Source organism: Euleptes europaea, chromosome 8 (genome assembly GCF_029931775.1).
Source record: "Euleptes europaea isolate rEulEur1 chromosome 8, rEulEur1.hap1, whole genome shotgun sequence".
NCBI classification, from domain to species: domain Eukaryota; kingdom Metazoa; phylum Chordata; class Lepidosauria; order Squamata; family Sphaerodactylidae; genus Euleptes; species Euleptes europaea.
The window spans coordinates 72,936,773-72,959,652 of record NC_079319.1 but is presented as its reverse complement, the minus strand read 5'-3'; the positions used below and the strand labels follow the sequence as shown (position 1 = coordinate 72,959,652).

The window sequence follows — 22,880 nt, the reverse complement described above, 5'->3', positions numbered from 1 at the left end:
CAGGAAGTCCCATTTGTGCTATGAAGTCTCAAAATGTAGGGTTTCAGGGGGATATGGATATGTCCTCAGGGCATCCATGGAGCCCTGAAAGAATAACCACACTCGTTTAGACAAGAAGACTAGAAGAGATTGCCCTGTGGAAAGTGTGGTTGAGAACAAAGGCAAAGGCACCATCAAAAAGGACAGAATATTCTATTAAGCATTGTAACCATGTATCCATGGGACATTGATATTGAAAAGATCAGGTAGAAGTATGACTACTGTTGCCTTCTGCCACAGTGTTCAATATATGAATCTTAAATACATTAAACAGAAATCACAACTGAAAACAAGGCTTCAAATATATTGATAACTAACGCTGTATTTTAATATGTCATTTGTAAACATCAATTTAATACAAAACAGCTACCTGAAAACAGAAGAAAATGCAGCAAACAAATGTTTGAAAAAGCACTTTGGTCTTTTTAATGATGCCATTTAAAGAATGCATCTTTTCACATTATAAATAAGTCTCTACTGCCAAGAGCTGGATCAATACAATACTTATATTTCAAAGAGCACCTGCTTTTGAAAAGTCTTGCAAGTACTTAAATGGTTTTAACTTTTGAACGAGCTCTACAATCATGCTTTTATTTCTCTACATATATGATAAGCAAACTATAATTTTCTACACTCACTTCAGTTATGAAGTCACATGACCAGATGATTTTTTAAAAAAAACTCTCTCTCTTAATTTTCACTCAAAGCACTCAAACACCAACATTAGCTCATGCCTTTCACACCTGTAGCAAGCTGTAACTTACCATTCAAATCAAGGAAAAGGACAGGGACGTGTGTTTCCATTCCAGGAGGTGGGATCCTAACAGTAAAAGAGCACCTCTGTCAATATAGTCAATCATATCCATGCATAAGTACTTTATTGGAAAACTCAAGTCTCTTTTTTTTAAAGCCAGTAATTCAAGTTAATCAGCAGTATATATTCATACAAATGAGATGTATAAAGTGTTGTGCTCATTAGCAGCACTTATCAAGCTAATAATTATGATTTTATATTGTGCAACATGGCACATTCCATGTATGATAAAAACTGCAAGTTAAAATACACCAGCATTTAAGAAACACACAATTAGAACATAAAATAAGAAAATTACAACACACTGCATCCCTGATTTTATTTGCTTGTTAATGCTTAGAGCAGTGGTTCCCAAAGTGGGCAGTACCACCCCCTGGGGGGTGGAATTAGCTAGGGGGGTACTAAGAGGCAAGGGGGCAGCAGGGGGGCGCAAGAGGTGGGCCCCTTCAACTGTGTTGTTCACTAATTTACAATAGATCAAGCTATGGCACCATGCTGGCAAATTTGGTGGAAATGATCAGAATTTTTCCCCAGACTTTGAAGAGCTGGTACCACTGGATCAAGTTCCATCAGTTTTGCTGCATAAATGTCAACTGAAACATTTTAATTTGATTTTGAATCGATGTGCAATTAATTGTTACTGTTTTGAAAAATTATTGTTCTTAGCTTCTTTAGTGAGTCATGCAAACCCCTATTTGAATAATGCTATTTATAGGATAAGGTAAGGGGGTGCTGGGGTTAAGTTTGTGGAACCAAGGGGGCGGTGGCCCAAAACGTTTGGGAACCACTGGCTTAGAGTCTAACCTTGGGAGAAAAGGATGGGAGTTTGTGTGGTTCTGTCTTAAGGCAGTACATGGAAAGAACAGCCTTGGACATTTTGCTTTTCAGTAAAGAACATGCCATTCCATGCATTTGGCACAGAAACTACACATTTGATATCTGATTAGGACAACAAAAATAAAAAGGTAGAGAAGACAATCAGGTGTTACCTACCAAGGCTTGGGATTCACTGCTATTGCTAATACAAGATCTCACTCTCAAAGTATGTCCTCTCACTCACTTTCTCTTGAAATGTTACACTATTTTTAAAAGAGCCAATATTTTCATTTCTTCCGGACCATTTTTTCCAGCTTCAATTATGCAGGCTGCTTTTGTTTTACTGTATTTCTTGTTAACACATTCCATTTCTATTATAAATATAAAAGGTTACAAGCTTCTTCCTTTAGCTAAAGCATTTCAACACCTGCTGTCACCCTATAATAAATGCAAACGCATAAAGTACTTCTTATCAAAAATACTGTTAAATACAATTGTGGATTTCTAAAGTCACTCTCTTTAAATTAGGCAAACAAAACACAGGTTGTCAATTCACCAGGTAAAGTTCCAACTTAAACATGTGCTTACAGAAAATTAAAATTATGGATAAGTCAAACAAATTCAAGTTACAAGTTGATATTCAAAATATAGTTATCCAACAAATTCAGGTTGTACATTCCACAGGTAATGTTCAATTTAAGCACATTTCAGGTTGTCAGCTCCACTAATAATATACAAAACTAATTCAGGTTACTAATCTTCAGAGTAGTAACACTGAAGGACAGTGTCTCTCAGTGTCAAGGGTGTAGGAAGAGTAATATATAGTCAGAAAGGGGTTGGGATTGAGCTGAGTATTGTCCTGCAAAAGTATTGTCCTGTAAGTATCAAGATAATGTGCTAATGAGGGCCATTGAACCAAACAAAAATCAGAAAACTCAAGAAAAACAGTCTCCCATAGGAAAGGTATTCTTGCCATTTATTAAAGGAGTCACTGATAGGATGGAGAAACTTTTGAAAAAACATAACCTACAAACAGTGTTTAAACCCACCAAGAAAATACAACAAATGCTACGATCAGCAAAAGACAAAAGAGACCCCCTCACCTCTGCAGGAGTATATCGTATACCTTGCAGCTGTGGAGAACTTTACATCGGGACCACAAAACGCAGCATACAAACAAGGATAAAAGAACATGAAAGATACTGCAGACTTGGCCAACCTGAGAAATCAGCAGTGGCTGAACATGGACTGACACAAACAGGACACAGGGTCTTATTCCAAGACACTGAAAGACTGGACAATTCTACCAACTATTTTGTCAGATTGCACAGAGAAGCCATTGAAATTCATAAACATCAGCACAACTTTAACAGAAAAGAGGAGAGTTTAAGAATGAATAAGGCTTGGCTTCCTGCCCTGAAAAATCTCCAGACAAAGACAACATTCAACAATAGCCATACAGATTAGTTTTGGATTACACACATTAACAGATCACTTCAGGATACAATGGTTCCATATTAACATACCATACCCTCATTAGCACATTATCTTGATACTTATAGGACAATACTTTTGCAGGACAATACTCAGCTCAAACCCAACCCCTTTCTGACTATATATTACTCTTCCTACACCCTTGACACTGAGAGACACTGTCCTTCAGTGTTACTACTCTGAAGATGCCTGCCACAGTTGCTGGCGAAACGTCAGGAAAGAAAATTCCAAGACCACGGTTACACAGCCCGGATAACCTACAAGAACCAATCTAACAGTTTATCCATCCCCCAAACACCCACCAGACATTAGTTCGAAGATACTGTAATATACATGATTTCTCCACCTACCAATTTGCAGGCGCACCTGGAATCCCACTGTCTGGTGCTGGGACAAGCACAGCATTCCTCTCTTCTGTTAGCCCCACCCACTGCTCTACAAGCCGTGCTTCTCTTTCTTCATCATCGTCCGTTTTTACTATAACACAAGAAGGAGGTGGGGAGAAAGAGAAGTACAACAGGTTATATCCATGGCCTTTAAGATACATTTTGCTCAGTATTTTACAGCAACACAGTAGCAAACTGTGTTCAGAATAAAACACATTAAAAATCTTTTCCAGTGAAGTCAATAGTAATTCTACCACTGGAGATGAATTTTCAGTCTTCACTTTAAAGCTCGTCAAAGCTACCACAACTGTCACTACGTAAGAAAGTTCCTTTCTAGATCAACAGATTTTGAATGATATATTTACAAAAACCTGTACAGGTAGAGTATCCCTTATCTGGACATCCCATATCTGATCCAAAAACTGGACCCTTCAAGCTGGCATGCAGACAGATCCATGTTGCCTGCTTTAAATGTTTCCTCTAACTTAAAAAAAATAAAATAGTGTACACTGCATCGCAGGTGGAGACTGAAAGCCTGCAGTTGCTAGTTAGTTGTTTGTTTGTTGTTGCTCTTGTTTAACAGCTGATACAGGTATTCTGGGTGAGAGAGTTACACCTTTGCTTTCTGATGGTTCAATATACACAAGATTTAAAAAAATATTGTTTAAAATTACATTCAGGCTATGTGTATAAAGTATATATAAAACATGAATGCATTTGGGTCTCATCCCCAAGATATATATATGCAAAACTTCCAAAATATTTAAATATACGGAAAGATCTGAAACACAGACCACTTCTGGTCCCAAGCAGTCCGGATAAGGGATACTCAACCTATAATGTATATTTGTTAAAAAGAGACAAAGTACTTGTACAGTAAGTAAAACCATGAGTACAAACCTTGTTTATTGCTGATTTTCTTAATCTGCTCATCTAAGTACTCTCTCCGTTTTATTAGTGCCTCAGACCATCTCTCTCTCACACAGTTTAAGTCTTCTTCCTGTTGAAGAGAAAAATGTTGCTTGAACATAAAATATACTAAATTAAATCAAACATTTTTATGCTGTATTGGAGAAGTTATTCAATAGTTTGATTAGAGATGCAGAAAAATGTAAACGACTTATTTAGACGATTAAATAGTGTATTACCAAAGAAAAGTTTGACAAATTTGCAAGTGGCAAGAAGATGAAAAGCCAGAATTATCTTTTTCATAATCTAAACTATTTGTGTACTTCATCTTGCATACATTTGTGATTTAAATTCAAGCAGAAAAATAATGCAGTGGCCAAGGAACTATTTAGTAGCCTATGGAACTGAAGATGATTATAGAGATACCGATATAAGTACCCTTAAATCTGCATACATTTAATTACTAGTAGCTGCCAGCAGTGCAACTAAATAAGCCCCATGCAAACAAAACTCCATCATGCAATCATGCTTATAGAAATTCTGGATCCTTTCTTCATAATACATTATCAGGAAGCCCCAAGAACAGCTTACAGAAAGTTAGTAGCTAGTTTAAGCTCAAATTATACGTGACAGTTGCAGATCTGCCCCACACATGTAGGAAGCAGATGGGAGAGATCTAATTTAAAGAGTTAAGGGGACATGTGGGTGGGGCATGCTAATCCTGCAGCACCACCACCCCATCTGAACCCCAATGTCACTTTCCCATCAGCCAAAAAAAATGTGGGATGGGGAACAGACAGATGCTACAAAGAAATTAGGAGCAGGTATTTAGGAGGAATCATCTCCTTTTTATCTGTGCACCATTTTGATCCTTAAATTAGACGCCTCCTGTTTTCAAGCGATTGGAGCAGATCTGCCACTAGAACGGCAGTTTGAGCTTTAGGTTTCTGGAACAACTGTACAGCTTATTAGGCTATTAGGGAATGTCTGAATTTGTGCTACCGCTAGCTTTGCTTCTTAAAAATTAAACCACTTTCAAGGCTGGACAACTGTATTAAGGCTGCTGTAAATCAAGTAAAATATATAGGATGAACATTAAAAACTAATTTGACAGTTTATGTTTTTTTGTTTTTCATAATACGTATTGGGTTGGATCCTGATTAAATTTTCCACTATCAGAAGGCCAGTGACTTCCACCTCATGCTGCATGCAAATCTCCAAACATTCCTAAGGAGAGTTACTCCGGTCTAAGCCTATTCATTTCAATGGGCTTAGACTGGAGTAACTCTCCTTAGGAATGCACTGAAAGTGTCTCACATGCTGTTCCTCTCCCAAGAGCAGCATTTCAGCGGACTGCAAAAGCAGATAAAAGGCAAGAAAGTTATGTTCCAATGAAATAAGTGCCTTCTGTTAGTGGAAAATTTAGTGGGAACCAAGCCACTGTGATCTAATAAAATCAATTACAAATATGGATGCTGAATAATTATTTTACATACAATTATGATTTTACATGATGGAAGAAAAAGTTCTAGCTTTCTGCAAAATCCTTCTCTCACGTAACTTACATCTACAGACATCTAACGCATTGATAAAAACAAACAGGAGTCTTAGTGGCACCTTAAAGTAACAAAATGTTATTTCAGCATAATGGGCAACAGCTCACCTACATATGCAAAGACAGTTAGGGATGCCACATGAGAAAACTCAATGTACAATCCAATTACACTGAAATGGTTTGTTCTGTAATCAACAGAAATCTTTGAAGGAAGACAGTCTTTTAAAGCTTTTTGTATGTACCAGTAGTCATCTACAGTCCCCTTCAGAGTCGAAAACAACTATTAGCATTAGCTGTGCCCCATGCCATGTGATTTGACAGCAACAGCAGCAATACCTGATAACTATCCATATCACCACCATCATCATCATCTCTCTGGTAGAAAAAAATAAACTTTGTAAACATAAAGAACATGCATTTTTCTTGGTAACACACCACAAATAAAGAGCATTTACAAATGGAAACACAGACACAGATTAGATTAAAAACAATCTGCCAAGTTTAACATCAGGTCCAATGTTACTGCCGGTGGCCCACTAACATGCTGGAAAACCAAATGGGTGCCCCACCCCCTTCTATCATTAACAGAACAATGTATGCAACAGGACTTCCACACCAATACTGATTACACAAAGCCATCATTCACCAGATTACTTTCCTCATTTTTGCAGAGGAACTGGATGAAAACGGCTTCCACACAGTTTAATGGTGATGCACTGATCACATATTTGAGGGGAGGATATTAGATTTAGTCCTCCTATGACAGATCACCAGAGCTGTCTAAGTCTTGCTCACCCATCGTATGCTAGAGAATGTGCACATTAAACTATACCTATAGCGCTAAGTAATAGACTCTTATTTTTAAAAATCCCATGCAACACCATTTGAATATAGCAACTAAAACCATTGTTGGCTTACCCCATCCCAGATCAGAGAACATTTGTTCCTTAGTAATATATAAAATAATTTGTGTTGGGGCTTTTAAATTTTCTCTTTTTGAAGACTTTTAAATTTAACTGGTTATTTTGTCTAACTTGTGTGACTAAAAGTGGCCATGGTATTCAGTGCCCTGACATTATTAATGCAATGACAAAAATTGCATTCCCCTTTTCACAGTCACCTTATGAGTGCCCCATTGTGACCGTAATCACCTGAGTTACATGGTATGGTATATGTTTAAAAATACATGTTAATATCACATAATATACACATCCTAAGAGTTGCATTCTGAACCATGAGGCCCCAATTCCTGTCACTAATAGCCAGAGGAAAGCTCCTCTGTTTAATTGTGGGCTGATGTATTTTCTTTCTGGAGGAAGTGACTTGGTTTTGCAAGGCCTGAGTGGAGTGTTTGGGAACTTCTTGCTACCATCAGTCAAATGTGCCCTTTTGCTGTTACCAGGGCAGGATGTACCATGAGCAGCAGTGGTGGTTTTACATAGCACGACCACCACCACTCAGCCTCCAGCGAGGAGGATGCCAGTGGAATGCATAATTTGTAGACCTCTATCATGTCACCTATCAGTCACCTTTTTTCTAAACAAAAAATGCTCAGTTTGCTTTAGCTTGGCCTCATACGACAGGCACATCAGCCTCATGATCATTATCCTTTTCTGCACCTCTTTCAGGTCTTCAATATCCCTTTTTGGAGACATAGTGACAATATAGTAGGGTATGGCAAAGACCCAAGAAAGGAAATACGTGGGGTGGGGTGGTCATAGTAGTCTAAACAAATGACCCAAGCATGAGAAAAAATAGTAATAGGTAGAGAAAAAATGGCAGATAAGGAGCCACCAAGTGAACTATCATCCAAGACTATTTTTGTGCACTGAACATTAATGCCATTCAGAGTACTGATACAAAGGAAGTTTTGCACCTTAGTTTGTATCCTTAAAGAGCAAAAACCAAATAGTAAGTCTGTATCACACTATAATAATTCAGTAGTTCACACCCATTATCCTACCTGGTAACTGTCTAAGCCCCTCTGTAGTTTGGTTGACCTGGCAGTCACACAGCCAATGGAAATGGAGAGAATGGCTTCCACCATAAGCGGCAGCGTTCCTGAATGTTGCACTGGTTTGACTGTCACCTGAACTCTACGAGAATGGCCCTGGTCACATAACCAGAAAAAAAAATGTTAAAGCATAACAAAGAACGATTGATTCGTTCACATTGCCTTCTAGATGGAGAAAAATACACTGTACCTGTCTAAGCTGGAAAATCCCTCCTGTATTTACATCCTTTGCCTGGTGGAGTTCCACAGCTGCATAATCCCCCATTTCATTCAGTTCTTGAATTGAAACCCACATTTCGATTCGCCGTGTTACTTCATTCCACCTAAAGACAATCCCAAAAGCAGTAAGAACAGCACTAACGTTCTGCTTAATACATCAGTAGAACATTTCTAGAAGCATCTTCTTTCTCCTTCCTACACATGCTCTTTTATGTGCACCCTTCTCTACATCCCTCGTATATTTATTGCGTCCATTATTCTCTTCTCTCACTCCAGTTACTCATGGCACATGCAAGCTTTCTCCCCTCACCTCCCTGAAACATACTGTTTGTGGTGAGGCTTCACCACCAGCAGGATAATATAAGCTTAGTGTTACCTGTCTGTCAGGGTCCTGGTTTTTGCATGAAGAGAATCCACCTCCCATATGGAGCTGCCATTTCCAGCACATCGGTGACCCCATACTTCAATAGCAAGTGCTCCCTCTGCCATGAACTCCAGAAATTCTTCTGTTACGTTTACTACGTAATCCTAAACAGTGGAAATATTTATTGCAGTAAAGTTAATTCATACATTTGGTCAGTGGTTAATAATTTAAAAAAATACAGTGTACGTTCAGTTTGTATGCTCGAACAGGTATAACAGGTCTGGCAATGTGGTAAAAGCTCCTAGTGGAAAGAACTAATTCTAGAAGTCTAGTCATATGTTCATTTCCATATCCATAATAAACAATCAAAACCCCAACATTTTATGTTGAGGAATACAACAAATTTAATAGTTAATATTCTATATTTAAAAGAGGCAAAATATGGATGTTCTGTGTCTGAGGTCACTAATGGCATGGCAAAATTTACCAGTGGTACTAGTAGCATGGAAGCATGAAATTATTACCCAAACGGGAGGGAAAAGGTTTAAACAAGGAGGGGAGAACTCTTGAATGGAGAGATCAGGAACTGATCACTTCCCTGATGCCTGCATTATATATAGGATTATAGAAACTGTTCAAGCCCTGGGCAGTCTTGGACCCAGGTAGATGATTCCACCTTGGATTCTCAGATAAGTCTTTAAGAAATAATTTTTGGAAATCTGCAAGTTTATCAGCCCTACCCAAGCCAGACCAACAGTGCAATCCTGAGGGAGGAGGCGAATGTTCTTAGGAGCTGGCATGAACCCTACGCTGGCATCCGTGCCACTTGCGCCATACAGATCCCCAGGTTTGTCCACAAGCCATAGAAGTGGATGAACTACCAGTGGCTGGACCAACTCCTGTACACGCTTCTCCACTACAACTTCTCCTTTCTGGCCTTGCCAAACATAGTTCCAGGACCAATTTGGGGACTGTGGGATAAGCCCCTCCTACTAGGAGTCAGTAAAAGATTGATGGCCCTGTCTACCTCCAGGGGGAGCATCAACCTATGAGTCATGACTGCCCCACCCTAGGACCACTGAGAAAGGAACTTTATGGTAAGTGAACAAGCTTTCCTTTATCCATGCAGGATAATGGTATTACATATTTAGATTTAATGTGTTCTCATGATATTCTAAAACAAAACCACAAAATATTACCTTACAATGAGAGAAAGTTACTGTAAACTGGGCGTCCTTGCTTAGAGGTGAAGGCACATTTGGATCTACAACTGGCGCTGCAACAGTTGGCTCACATTGATCCCAGAAGGTATATTGACAGAAGACAAAGTTTGAGAGATTCAATGGTAGACCTGTTGCCTCTTTAATTTTTACCTGGAAAACAGTAACCCTGAAATTCAGTAAGTTAAATGCTTGATAGTTGTTTAAAAACGAGATAACCAGTTACACAGTGGAGGACTAATTTAAAATAGGTTTGAATGATCATGCAGATACATTCTTTATTTGCTAATATTTGTTGATAGCCAAGGAACTTGTACTTTCCATAAACTTAAAAAGTTGGGATTTAAAAAATTCAGAACTAAAGAGCAATGTATAAATGCTCAAGCATCATAACAAAGGTGACCCAGCCACATTTAGGGTTGCTACAGCAACAGGGGAAAAGGCAAGTTGTAGCAGGAAGATGAAGGGGAAGAGCATGGATGAGGGCACAGCAGGGAGAGGAAGTAAGAAATGGACCAAGTAGCAACTGGGAGATGGTGTGGGGAATGAGAGACAGAAGGAAGAGGATGGGGAAATGGAACAAAGAGCAACAAGGAAGGAGGGGGGACAAGGAAATGGAAACAGAAGGGGGGGGGGTGCACCACTGGGGAGAAGAAATGGGATTTCCTCTGTCTCATGAGTCTTTGTGAGTTCCCACTCATATTAAACAGATCAAAAGTAATCCATGTCCATACATGCTTATCACTGAGGACAGCATTGCTAATTTTATATGCTGCAAATTATTCAACCCCAGTTCTGTTGAGGAGTTATCACATCCTTTAGTCAATTTATTACTTTAGCCACTATTCAAACAGAAGGCTCTTCTAAAACTATAAACTTTACAGGTGTAACAAGGATTTTTTTTAGTATGAATATGGGCCCATTAATGACTACACTGAGATCTCTGATGATATGCATTATACCACTGGGATTGGTCCAGTAACAGAAACATCTCCTACAGCAGTAAGGCTTTTTTAAAAACCCCAAACAGGTTCAGGTATATTATATTGCTAAAATATTTGTCTTTTTAAAATATCAGTGAATAAATGGTTGTACTCTAACCCTGCAGGTGAGTTTTTTAGGCCTGTGAATAATTTCTCCATTGTTGTCCATGATTTCAAGGCTTCCACTTTCGCTGGAATTTTCAGAAGAGTCATCTTCTGCTACGCGTTCCGGGACAGCACCAGTGACACGCATCACTTCAACATGCAGACGCCCTGCGACCTACAAAGCAAAAACATCTGGAGATCTTAACAGTACCAGGTAACCCATCTAACAAACACATATACATGAACAAACACACGCATGTGCGTCACAGTGTTGTTCTGAGGATAAAATGGAGGAGAGGAGAACAATGTAAAGTGCTTTTGGGCCCCCACTGGGGAGAAAGGCATGATATAAATGAAATAAACAAATTCTGATTTGCTTACTCAACTGTCTTTACAATTTACACATTTAGTAGTAAAGTGAAAGTTGCTGTTATTTCCAATAGCAGTTACTCAGTTCCTTTTATTTAACTACTAAAGCCCACCTCCAAAGTTCACCTTGTAGGTGTACTCTGTTCAGCTGATAATGCCACAGGACTGTTCACTGGGATTTTTGCGGCATTCCTTCAACCTCCTTTTCTCATTGGCCATCAACTTACTGCACAAGTCCTTCAAGCCACACAAGCACTGCCTTCTTTTGACCCAAAGGACTAGAAAAGACCGCAACACCAGCAACACTGAAAGTAAGGACTACACAGTGCAAACAACAGAAAGCAACATCTCTTTGGTTAAACACATGAAGCTGCCTTATACTGAATCAGACCCTTGGTCCACCAAAGTCAGTATTGTCTACTCAGACCGGCAGCGGCTCTCCAGGGTCTCAGGCAAAGGTCTTTCACATCACCTACTTGCCTAGTCCCTTTAACTGGAGATGCCGGGGATTGAACCTGGGGCCTTCTGCATGCCAAGCAGATGCTCTACCACTGAGCCACGCCCCCCCCCCTTTGTGGCAAAACATCATCACCACAAACACAAAACAATACGGGCAGCATCAATCATTTAACCTTACCTCTCCCTGCTGACTAATTATTGGCACCGCATACTGAAGTTTAACATCACAGAAAAGGCACTCCAAGAAGACATTTGCGACACCGATTAAATTGTGGTTTTCTTGTGCTTCATAGAAAGGGTCACCTTTTTTGCCAGTGAGTCTCTTCACCTATTTTTTAAAGGCAATATTTGGAAAGTATCAAAAGTATGAACAACAAGTATGAGCTATCCTATGTATAAGGCCATACAACTAAATGTAGAACAAAGAAAAAAGCAGAAGTGGCAACAGACAGACTTCAGACCTTGAATGGTGTAATTCTACATGTTGCATTCTAATACTTGTGATGACTAAAGCTTATTCTACAAAATAAAAAGAACCTCAACTTCCAGGAATTCTAGTTATGTATAGAATTCCCAAAGTAAAATTCTACATGTGTGAAATAGTAAAGAAACTGCCACACTTGTTTCTGTTGTAGGCAATATAAACTTTATACAATGTAATAATATTTTTACCACTGTGTACAAGAAAATGAATGCCCTGACCTGGATGGCCCCAGACTAGCCTGATCTCATCAGATCTCAGAAGCTAAGCAGGGTCAGCCCTGGTTAGTATTTGGATGGGAGACCACCAAGGAAGTCCAGGGTTGCGGTGCAGAGGAAGGCACTGGCAAACCACCTCTGTTAGTCTCTTGCCATGAAAACCCCAAAAAGGGGTCGTCAGAAGTCGGCTGCGACTTGACAGCACTTTACACACACACAAGAAAATGAAGTGTAACACAGAAGCAAACAGCAGAAATCTGAGTTATGTGAGCTCTTGCCAATTCAATTAAAAAGCAGGTTATAATGCTGATACATTTTGAAGGGACAGATTATGGAAAAAAACTAAAAATTTCTCATAGGAGTGTCAAGTAATTAAAATTGCAATAAATATAATTATTTCCTGAAGATGTATGACCAATCGTATACTATTCCCTGTACGCATAGAGAAAAGGCCCAAGAGAGTACTACTTTAAAGGTAAGTAATATTCAATAAAACATGCATATCAAAACACAGCTTTATTGAAATAATATATTTTTTTCTAGGTAGTCTCTCTGGCGTAGATGGCCCAGGCTAGCCTGATCTTCTCAGATCAGGGTCAGCCCTGGTTAGTACTTGGACAGGAGACCACAAAGGAAGTCCAGGGTTGCAACGCACAGTAGGCAATGCCAAAGCACCTCTGATTCTCTCTTGCCTTCAAAACCCTATGGATTGTAGTAAGTCAGCTGTTACTTGATGGCACTTTTCACCATCAGTTTTTCTTAAATGCATACACAAGTCTAAGGTACAACCAGATGGGGTAATGGTGTTTCAAAAGCAGTGCAGACTTTTGCTCATAAAATTTGCAACATAGTACCTGTAGTTTATAAACACATTCCTCTTTCATAAAAACAGTACTGGGGGAAACATTTTGGCAATGCTAAAAAATTATTGTTTATTACCTCATGGACTCTCCCCTTGCATTCTTGATACAGATCTCTCATGTCAATTAGCTTGTTCTCCAACTTCTCAATACTCCACACCTGAGTGCCTTTTCCTTTTCTTCTGACTTGAATAGCTGGTTCACTTACTATCACCCCTCTCTGAGTGTTAAAACAGACATGTTAATAAAGTGTTTCCATTTCAGTTATATTCTCAAGCATTTCCAGAATACTGTATATTACCTCTCTCAATAATTTTTTCCTGAACTTGTATGTAAGATGGTTGGCTGACGCTAGTCTTAAACACATTATGTAAAATGCAAACATCTATTTTCACAATATATTTCTATAGTCAGAAAAAGTTCAGAATAACTAAACAGGCAGGAAGGCACATGGTATAATGTTGTAACAAGCTTCTGCCTTTGCAGGATGCATTTAAAAGTGTGACACATCTCCCTGCGCGTAAAAAACTAGTATGTCACAGAGAAAGTTTCCATGTCAGCAGGCTAACTTTCTATATGCAGAGTGTACTTTGGTCATACAAATGAAATCTTGTTTACATTTGCCTTTACTGGATTTCTGACTTGAGCCTTGATCAAAATTAAAGCTAATACTACTATGGATTATTTTCACTGATAATTTTAACGGTAGCTATCATTTCCTCAGTATAAAGCTAAAAACCACTACTGTGAAGAGTTACAGCACAGGCATGAAAGTCGTGTGTGTGTGTGTGTGTGTGTGTATAAAGAGTTTTGAGAAAGAAAGATCAGAGAAGCAGTAATCACTGGGTTCGATCCCAAGTTCAGATTTAACTAAGACACTTTCATCAACAGAACTTTTCTGCTTCTCCCACTGCAACCCTCTAAGAATTCAGAAAATGTAGTTTCTGGGGTACAGGGGACTCCCAGAAACATTATGAGGGACAAATGAGAGGGGGGAATTTAAAAAAAAACTTATTCCCTGTTCAACATAAACTGACCTTGGATCCAATCCAGTTTGTGTATTTAGGGCTTATAATTTCTCTACTCTTCCCACACTTATGTATAAAAAAGTACCATAATTTATTTCTGGACCCAAATGACTTTGCTGCTTTTGAATTAAATATGTTTCTTTCATTGTTCATTTCTTACCTTCTTGTTAGCACTCAGGTTAGCAGCAGGGATCTGCAGCGTCACTTGATAATCTGTTAGTTTGCTCATTTCTTCTGCTAAGAAGTTTGCTTCCCTCACTAGTGTATTGGCTTTAACTATCTGCTCTCTCAATTTAGCTAGGCTCTGTCGAAATAACTCATCCCTGTAGGAGAACAGAAAATGGAAAAGAAAGGAACCTATTACTAATTTTAAATGTTATTAGGGAGATTTGTGGGGTCATTTGCTAAAAAGCAGTAAAATAATATTAGTAAATGTAATCATAAATTTATAGTTTAAAATAGTTGTTCAAAGCTTTCAGGAGGCCATAACAGCAGTTACTAGCACAAGTACACATCCTATTTAAAAAAATACTAAGACCATTTCTTCATTTTCTCCATATGATTCAAGTATGTAGCACAGACAGCATGAATTTCTGCTGGAAAAGATCTTGTCTGTGCCCTGGAACATCCAGACTAGACCACTGCAATACTCTCTATGTGGGGCTGCCCTTGAAGAGTGTCCAGAAGTTACAGCTGGTGCAGAATGCTGCAACAAGAATTCGGGTGGAAGTGGGTCATAGGGACTGTATAAATCCAGTCTTGTTCCACCTATACTGGCTCACAGTTTTGCTTCTAGGCCCGTTTTAAGGTGCTGCTATTGACATTTAAAGCCCAATATAGCTTGGGGGCAGCTTACCTTAAGGATTGCCTACTCCCATATGAATCTATCTGACCACTACAGTCCAGGCTTCGGAAAGTAGATGGGTGGCAACCCAATAACAGGCCTTCTTGGTTGTGTCACTAAAATGATGGAACTCCCTCTTCAGGGAGATTCATCTATCTCCCTGTATCACTATCTTCCACCAGTAGGTGAATACATTTCTGTTTTATCTGGCATTAGGGGAGGGGCTGTGGCTCAGTGGCAGAGCCTCTGCTAGGCATGCAGAAGTTCCCAGGTTCAATCCCCGGCATCTCCAGTTAAAGGGACTAGGCAAGTAGGTGATGTGAAAGACCTCTGCCTGAGACCCTGGAGAGCCACTGCTAGTCTGAGTAGACAATACTGACTTTGATGGACCGAGGGTCTGATAAGGCAGCTTCACGTGTTCATGTGTGGCATTCTTTCACTGATCCTTCCTCCCATTTGTGTGTTTTGTTTTAATCATTTTTAATTGTTTCAAACATATTTATGCATATTTTTAACATTGTTTTAATGTTTTGTTTTTCACCTTGAAGACCCTGAGCTGGGTGGGAAGGCAGCTTTAAAATGTCTTAAATATCATTCACCCTTATGAGGATTCTGTGGGAAATTGTATGATATCTAAGATGAGACCTAAAACCTGCATGTGGAGCTGTGATGTGCTTTCTGTGATGTACTAAAAACATCTAGATTCTGTTCTGACGCTGCTTGCTCTCAGCTTTCTTCAACTACTGTATAATTATAGTTCATGGATAAATTCTCAGTTTAAAGCATTAGCCATTGAATTTGACGTTTGGAAATAATCAGGAACTTTGCACATGACCAGGTCCTGCACTAGGCTATCAGGGGGGATATGGCACACACATACAGCTCTCATAAGCATATCTAACTTGTTCCTTTTATTTGATCAAGGAATGAGACCTCCTGCTGCGCTCGAGTGCTGTCCCCTATGATTATTCTTCTATGCACAGGCATTGCACTCAGAACTGAGTGAATCTTATATTTTCACCTATAAAATGTACAACACCCCCCAAAGTAGAAGTAACAAGTGCCATATTTACCATCAAGACAAACAATATTTTTTATCTTTTCACTTTACAAAAGGGGTGGGGTTGTCTTCCACTTGGGTAAAAGGCTGTCGAGGTGATTCAGATGATTAACAGAGCCAGGCCTCACCTCTCCAGCCAGGCCTTCTGGTCCGGTCTATCAGTTATGGCTGCTTCTAGTCACCCTTCCCCTTCCTATGCCAGATGGTAGGCACACCCTTTCGTCCTGCATCTTTTAGCTGATGTCAGAAGTTGCAGGGACAAATAGAGGAGAGCCCACCACCTAGCCCCCTCAGGCTTTAAGCAGCATAGTGAGTTCTCTGGTGGGTACTCTCTGCCCGTGTCTTCTGACAGCAACCAGAAAGTGGGAAGGCAGAGAGAGGAGAGTGCCCCCCTCATGAGCCAGCTCCCTGGGTTGGAAGCAGTCCAACGAGCTGGCTAGTGGGTGCACTCTCTGCCCCTGGCACTTCTTGCAGAGAGGAGAGCAGGGTCATCTTATGTTTAGGGTCTCCTGTTTTTGAATTTAATCTTGCTTTGATGAAGAGAGGGTCATCTTGCTTTCAGGTAAATTGTAGTGGTATGTATTTTTGTTTGTGGAATCTGGGTAATTGGACAATTAATCTGTGAACAAAGTTGATCTGGGAAAGAATAGCTTTTTACACTGATGAACTATAGTCCTGTTGGTAAGACACCCAATGACATTTGCTCCCCTTTTCCAGTCAAGAAAAGTTGCAAAATACATCCACAGATCTCAGCTCTAAACTACAGAATAACTGAAAAGCTATTTAACCAACAATCAGCAAGAGTGAGTGTGTTGGCACTAAAATGTCTAGTCATCTAGTACATAGAACTATATTATACTTTCAGCAGGCATAAGCAACATGCCTTATCATATTTACTAGGAGGCCCCAATATTCTCACCTCTCTTCTGACCAAAGGTTCACTTTTTGCCGAGCAGCCTGGGTAGAGTCTGAAAGCCTGTCACCGCAATCCTGAAATCGCCTTTCTGGAGAGAGCTGCTGTCGGAGTTGCTCCAATTCACGTTCATACATCATCCGCTGTTCCTCCAAAGCGCTCCTCTTCTCTTCCAAGTATTGCTTCTCCAAAACCTGGACAATGTTTTGTACTGGATCTAGGTAGACCAGAAACAGCATCTTAGAATTTGTTACCACACCACTGCTATTAATACTGCTGTAACAAATAAATTAGGCTATTTCAAAAACACTGGGAAGTATACACGACGAGAGCTGCTACAGTGATTTGGAAAACACACACACACACAGACGATAAGGGGAAAAAAGCAATGCATCATTTCCTATTACAGAGTTTCATGCAGGGATCAACAAAAGAGAAGACTAAGTAGACATATTCTTTGTGGTCTAAATATTTCTATACTCTTTCTGCATTTTCAGTGACTCCAGACAACCATCTTCTTACCATTGCTATTCAGTGTTTTCATTATAACTTCCATCTGTGCAAATTCATAGTTATAGTCGGGTTCTGAAGAAGCTTCACTAGCAGCATCCAGATCATGTTCTGTTAATAGCGTTTCTTTTTCCGATTCTTTCAGCCAATCTCGTCGCTTTCTTTTAGGTAAATTGATTCTGTTTTTAAAAATCAAGAAGATACTTGCTAGAGGTCAATGTAATATTTTTTTTTGCAATAACAGACTAATTTGATTCTACTGAGAAGACTTTTATACGTTGGACTTGAAGGAACGGACTGCAAGCTTATTCCTAGAAAAAGGACGTTATGTGACAAGCTACACCCTTAACTGTAGCTCTTCTGCACTGCACAATGTGAGCATATGACTGTTTGATACAATCCTAATATGTTAGTTTATCAGCTTTTTCTTACTGTTGCTCATCAAGCTCTTGGGGCAGTATTCAACTGCTAGCTGCCATGGTGCCTGAAAGGATGGGGCAGTCATCCTTTAATTGAGAATGATCCAGTACATAATTTATTAAGGTGGTATTTCTCCACCGGGGTGTATATGACAATTTGAAAAAAAGAAGAAGCACGAAACAAAACTAGATGACACAAAATGTTCCACATGGGAACATTTTATTTGCCAAAGTCACTCTTTGGTTGCATGTTGCTTGCAAGATTGTTGGCATCAGTACACATGCTGATTGCACTCAAAGTCTGATGCAATCAATCAGCCAGCCTTGGACTTTCGACTAGATCAACTGGATTTTTGAGAGGAACTCATCTACACAAGCTCTCCCTGATACACTTATATTAGGAGAAAAATTGTCTGAGCAAACTTTGTGTGGGTGGCTTGAAAAACCCACATAGACTGAAAACAGTCTAAAGGCCATACATAATCTGTATTTACCAAGGGAATGCACATCAATTGTGCACAAGAATAACAAAATTCTGTCTACTGAACAGTTTTAAATTACTTTATTAACAAAGCTCCTTCGACCAGAGATACTGAGCCATACAATAAGATTAAAATTGATTATACAATACACAATGTTGATAGACCATACTATAAAACATATGATCATAATGACTAACATTATTAATTAGTTCTGAGCTGGAGGGCACTTTAAGAATATTACAGCAGACAAAATCTTAGTTACAGATCTAGAAGTTTCTTGACAAACAGCTAGCAGAAAAGAGACTGCCTTTGGCTCAAAAAAAGTTCATACTTTCTCAAAATAGGGGTATCCACAATTCTCTGAGTGAAGCCCATTGAGCACAGAATAATAAAACATGGTCAACAGTCTCAATCTTACCAGCAGACCAATTACATAGGCAGTCAAGAGTGTGGAATTCCCCTGTAATGTCCATTCAATTCTGCTGTAGGTAGAGCATTCAGTCTGCCTAACATAAATGCATGACAGCTGCTCAGGAAATTAAGGTATCTTAGATATAGTGGAAGGTGAATAAGAGGCGATATTCCAAGAGCCAAAAGGGAACAAACTTGCCAAGAGCGAAGTTTGGTGCTAACTTTATCAAACTGAAATACTCTCCTCTTCATCTCTCTCAGTGCTTCATGATGGCCCTTATCTTAGATTGTGATAAAAGGGAGACCCAGATACTTGCTGTCCACCACCTTTATCTGAGTACTTTTATAGGTATCTTCCCTCAGCCAGTGCAGAAGGCTTTTTTGAATGTCTGATGCCAGGAAAAGAGATTTAACTCTTAATTTAAAGGAACATAGCTAGGCTCTGGATTCTAATTAATGCTGGGTGAATTCCATTATCAATGCTGTTCCTACAACACAGGACAGTACGCCAGCAATTCAACGGAGATATGTTAAAAGTAGGCGATCAAGGAATTCCGAAACACTGCTTATCCAAATTCTCACACTATATAAGATTTGTGGAAGTATCTTACCATTAAAGGCTTCAATGGCAGCAGGTACATACTGTCCGCCTTTAGAATAAAAAAGCATACTAAAGCATTTGTATCCACTTTAGCCATTTTTTGAGTCAGAGAGATTGGAGTTTTCCTGGTTAAATTATGGCTAAACGTAATGCCTAGATATTTAAAGTTACTTGCTCTGTTTCCCTTCCATTGACACGCCAGGGCGTACAATTCCTTTTCCTATTTTTTTTAGAACACCTGAACTTTCAGTTTTTCGTAATTAATTGTCAACCCCTCCGAATTACAGTAATTTGTAAACAATTTTAGTGCCTTCCTGATATATGCAGCTTTTCAGTACTTGACAGTAACAAAGTTTCATTTGCATACAGAAGAGCTGGTACAGTACAAAACAAACATTTATTGCGGCATTACGCCGAGAAAAATTTAGAACATAACGTTACTGCGGGTACATAGATATTGTTTAAAAGTTGTGTCATGTTAATTTAAAAGGATATATATAGTTAAAATGTTTTACAGATTAGACAAGAAATAAACATTTTGCCACCAATACAGGAAAAAAAATTAGCTTCGTTTTTCATTGTTTCTTTGAACTTTATTTTACTAAACTTTGACAAAGTTTATAAATTGCTACGCAGAATTTGGCGACCTCACTGATTTGTTGGGGAATTTCATCCGAAGGGAGCTTCCTAATCTGAACTTTTTCAGAATAGCCCGAGATTTTCTCAAACAAGGACTGGGTCAACTTAGAGCGGGCAGCCTTGTAGAATGAGCATCTGAAAAACATGTGTTCCAGTGTTTCTATTTCCCCAGAATTGCATGGACAGAGTCTCTCTGATCTTGGGATCTTGTTATACCTCCCCTGTAAAACCGCGGAGGGTAGAGCTGAACACCTAGCTAAAGTAAAAGCCCTTCTGTGGGTGTGAATTTCGAAGATGGAAAGGTAGGCATCTGGGGCTGGGATGTATCTGGTTGTAGGGGCAGACATAAATGCGGGTGCCCTCATCAAGTCAGACTGCCGTTCAATATCATTAACTCTCTAGATTATAATTTTCTTTGCTTGATCTCTACCCACCTTCAGCAAAGCCTGGGGGGAGAGACCCAAACTCTCCAACTTACTTTTCATGGCCTTCTGCCATTTGGATTCAAAGTTGTCAATTAAAGTCAGGGGAAGAAGACTATGGGGATTGAGTTTTGTTTTTAGCCATAGAAGGAGGGATGATATGCTCACTCTTGCTTCTACTCTTAACAAACCTGTTTCTAGATGTGCCAAGGGGTTTGACACGCATCTGGGGACCTGGAGGGACAGTCTAAGAAATTTAGACTGGACTCGTTCCAGTGGTGCAAAGCAGGAAGAGGGAGGTCCAAGATGTGTTCCGTAAAGCATTTATGCCAATGTTTTGGCCTGATATAGTTTAAGAGCTGCTGGGATGAATTGTGGCCCCTTTGTGCGGAGGAATTTGGTTATACTATAGGTTGATCTAACCCCCAGGCTGGCCACGTATTTATTATGGGCCAGCTTAGAGCTTGAGGCCTGTAGGACTACACCCAAATACTTAAAGCTGTTCACCTGCTCCAGTCTATGCCCTTTTAGATTCCAGACTCTGAGTGTTTGCCAAAGGCCATTATCTTTGTTTTCTGAAAATTGATGGTTAGTTTTTCTTTATTGCAATATAAGGCAAATCTAGCAAGAGCTCTTTTAAGTCCTATAGGGGTTCTGGATAATATAACGGTGTCATCTGCATACAATAGGACCGAAATATGCCGATGTGCCAGTTTTAGGGGATGCAGATCAGCTCCGTTTAGGCAATAGGGGATGCTGTTAATGTAATAGATAAATAATGCAGGAGCTAAAAGGCAACCCTGCCTGACTCCCTTATAGGTGTTGACTGGGTCTGTGAGGTATCCTTCTCTACTGCATCTTACTCTTAGAGTGGTCTGATTATGTAAGGCATGTATGAGGAAGAGAAGCCTCCTGTTGATGGAGGAAGATTCCAATTTAGCCCATAGAATGGGTCTGGAAATAGAATCGAAAGCCGCCTTGAGATCTATAAAGGCAGCATTCAGTGAGGATTTCCCCTTCGAAGAGTACTTTTCTATAAGATGTTGAAGGGTGAGACAGTGATCTATTGTGGATCTACCTTCCCTAAAGCCAGCCTGTTTCTGTTCTATGTCATTTTAGTCAAGCCAGCTGACAAATTTTTCTAACAGGTGTCTTGCGTATCAGAAGAACTGGTATATTATGGTCGGCTAGCATTTGTGGGTGACACTGTAGATCCTGGAGACATGCAATCATATCATTCACAAAAAGATTAAAAAGTAAAGGTGCTAGGAGACAACCTCGTTTAACTCCTTTAGAGAGAGGAATGGTATCTGACAGTTTGCCATCTAAACTGCAGCGCATTTGGGCTGTGGGATGCTCGTATAACTTAATGATTAACCACAACTTTTTTGTCAATTGTAGATTTAACAAGTTTAGCCTAGAGTTGGAGCCTTGGAACCAAATCAAATGCAACTCTTAAATCCATAAATGCTGCATAAAGGTAGCTGCCTGAGAAGGAAGAACATTTGTCAGCTGAATAATGTAGCGTAAGACAATGGTTGAGGGCGGAAGCACCCCTTTTAAAATCTGCCTGTTTGGGACATAAAATAAATTCTGTTTCTACCAATTTGGTAAAATTGGAGTACAGAAAAGCCACACATCTTTCCAACAGATTTTAATAAACTAATAGGACAGTAATTTGCAGGATCAGATTTAGGTCCCTTTTTGTATATGGGCATCATATTTCCAGGAAAGAGATATAATTCCTGAATTGATTTCAGTCAAAACTGGGGCCAGCAGCTTACTCTACCAGTAAGGGTGGAGTTTAAATTAAGTACATACATTGGTTATGGTTCTGTAAGACAGAGACAAAAACTGCTACCTGAAAAAGTGGTTGTTTCCCCATAAGATTCTATCTCCATGCCACAGCTGCGTCGTAGAACATACCAGTGTACCATTTACACAGGATCTGAAAATAAAATGAAAACTTTGATAAAACAAGATCCAAGTCATCCTCTCCTAGATGAGTTTACCATAAGAGCAATTTCAATCTTTCATGTGTATTCATTCTAATCCATAGAAGCACCTGCTGCTAGAGAGGGAAGCAGTAATAGCACAAATACATATCAAAAAGTTAGGATGGAGAAGGGGTGCATGGAAAGCTCCTGCAATTATTAATATTACTTAATAACACTGAATGCCTAAGGGAAATTTCAGTGCTTTTTATTTACTTGCCTTCCAGATGTAGAACATAATGCAGACCTAGC

General features: G+C 39.4%; 1 protein-coding gene across 2 annotated transcripts in view; it reads right to left on the bottom strand.

Annotated features, from left to right (window-relative positions):
• KIF13A (kinesin family member 13A) overlaps positions 1-22,880 on the bottom strand; it is an 85,733-nt gene that overhangs the window by 12,625 nt on the left and 50,228 nt on the right. For both annotated transcript variants that reach the window (XM_056854166.1, XM_056854165.1), the window contains 15 exons: positions 22,496-22,582; positions 17,673-17,839; positions 17,157-17,367; positions 14,494-14,656; positions 13,385-13,525; positions 11,925-12,074; positions 10,932-11,093; positions 9,810-9,983; positions 8,623-8,774; positions 8,218-8,350; positions 7,977-8,123; positions 6,350-6,388; positions 4,450-4,549; positions 3,514-3,640; positions 804-859 (listed from right to left, as the gene is read on the bottom strand). In XM_056854166.1, coding sequence (XP_056710144.1) covers positions 804-859; positions 3,514-3,640; positions 4,450-4,549; positions 6,350-6,388; positions 7,977-8,123; positions 8,218-8,350; positions 8,623-8,774; positions 9,810-9,983; positions 10,932-11,093; positions 11,925-12,074; positions 13,385-13,525; positions 14,494-14,656; positions 17,157-17,367; positions 17,673-17,839; positions 22,496-22,582 — 2,009 coding nt within the window. The remainder of the gene's footprint in view (positions 1-803; positions 860-3,513; positions 3,641-4,449; positions 4,550-6,349; positions 6,389-7,976; positions 8,124-8,217; positions 8,351-8,622; positions 8,775-9,809; positions 9,984-10,931; positions 11,094-11,924; positions 12,075-13,384; positions 13,526-14,493; positions 14,657-17,156; positions 17,368-17,672; positions 17,840-22,495; positions 22,583-22,880) is intronic.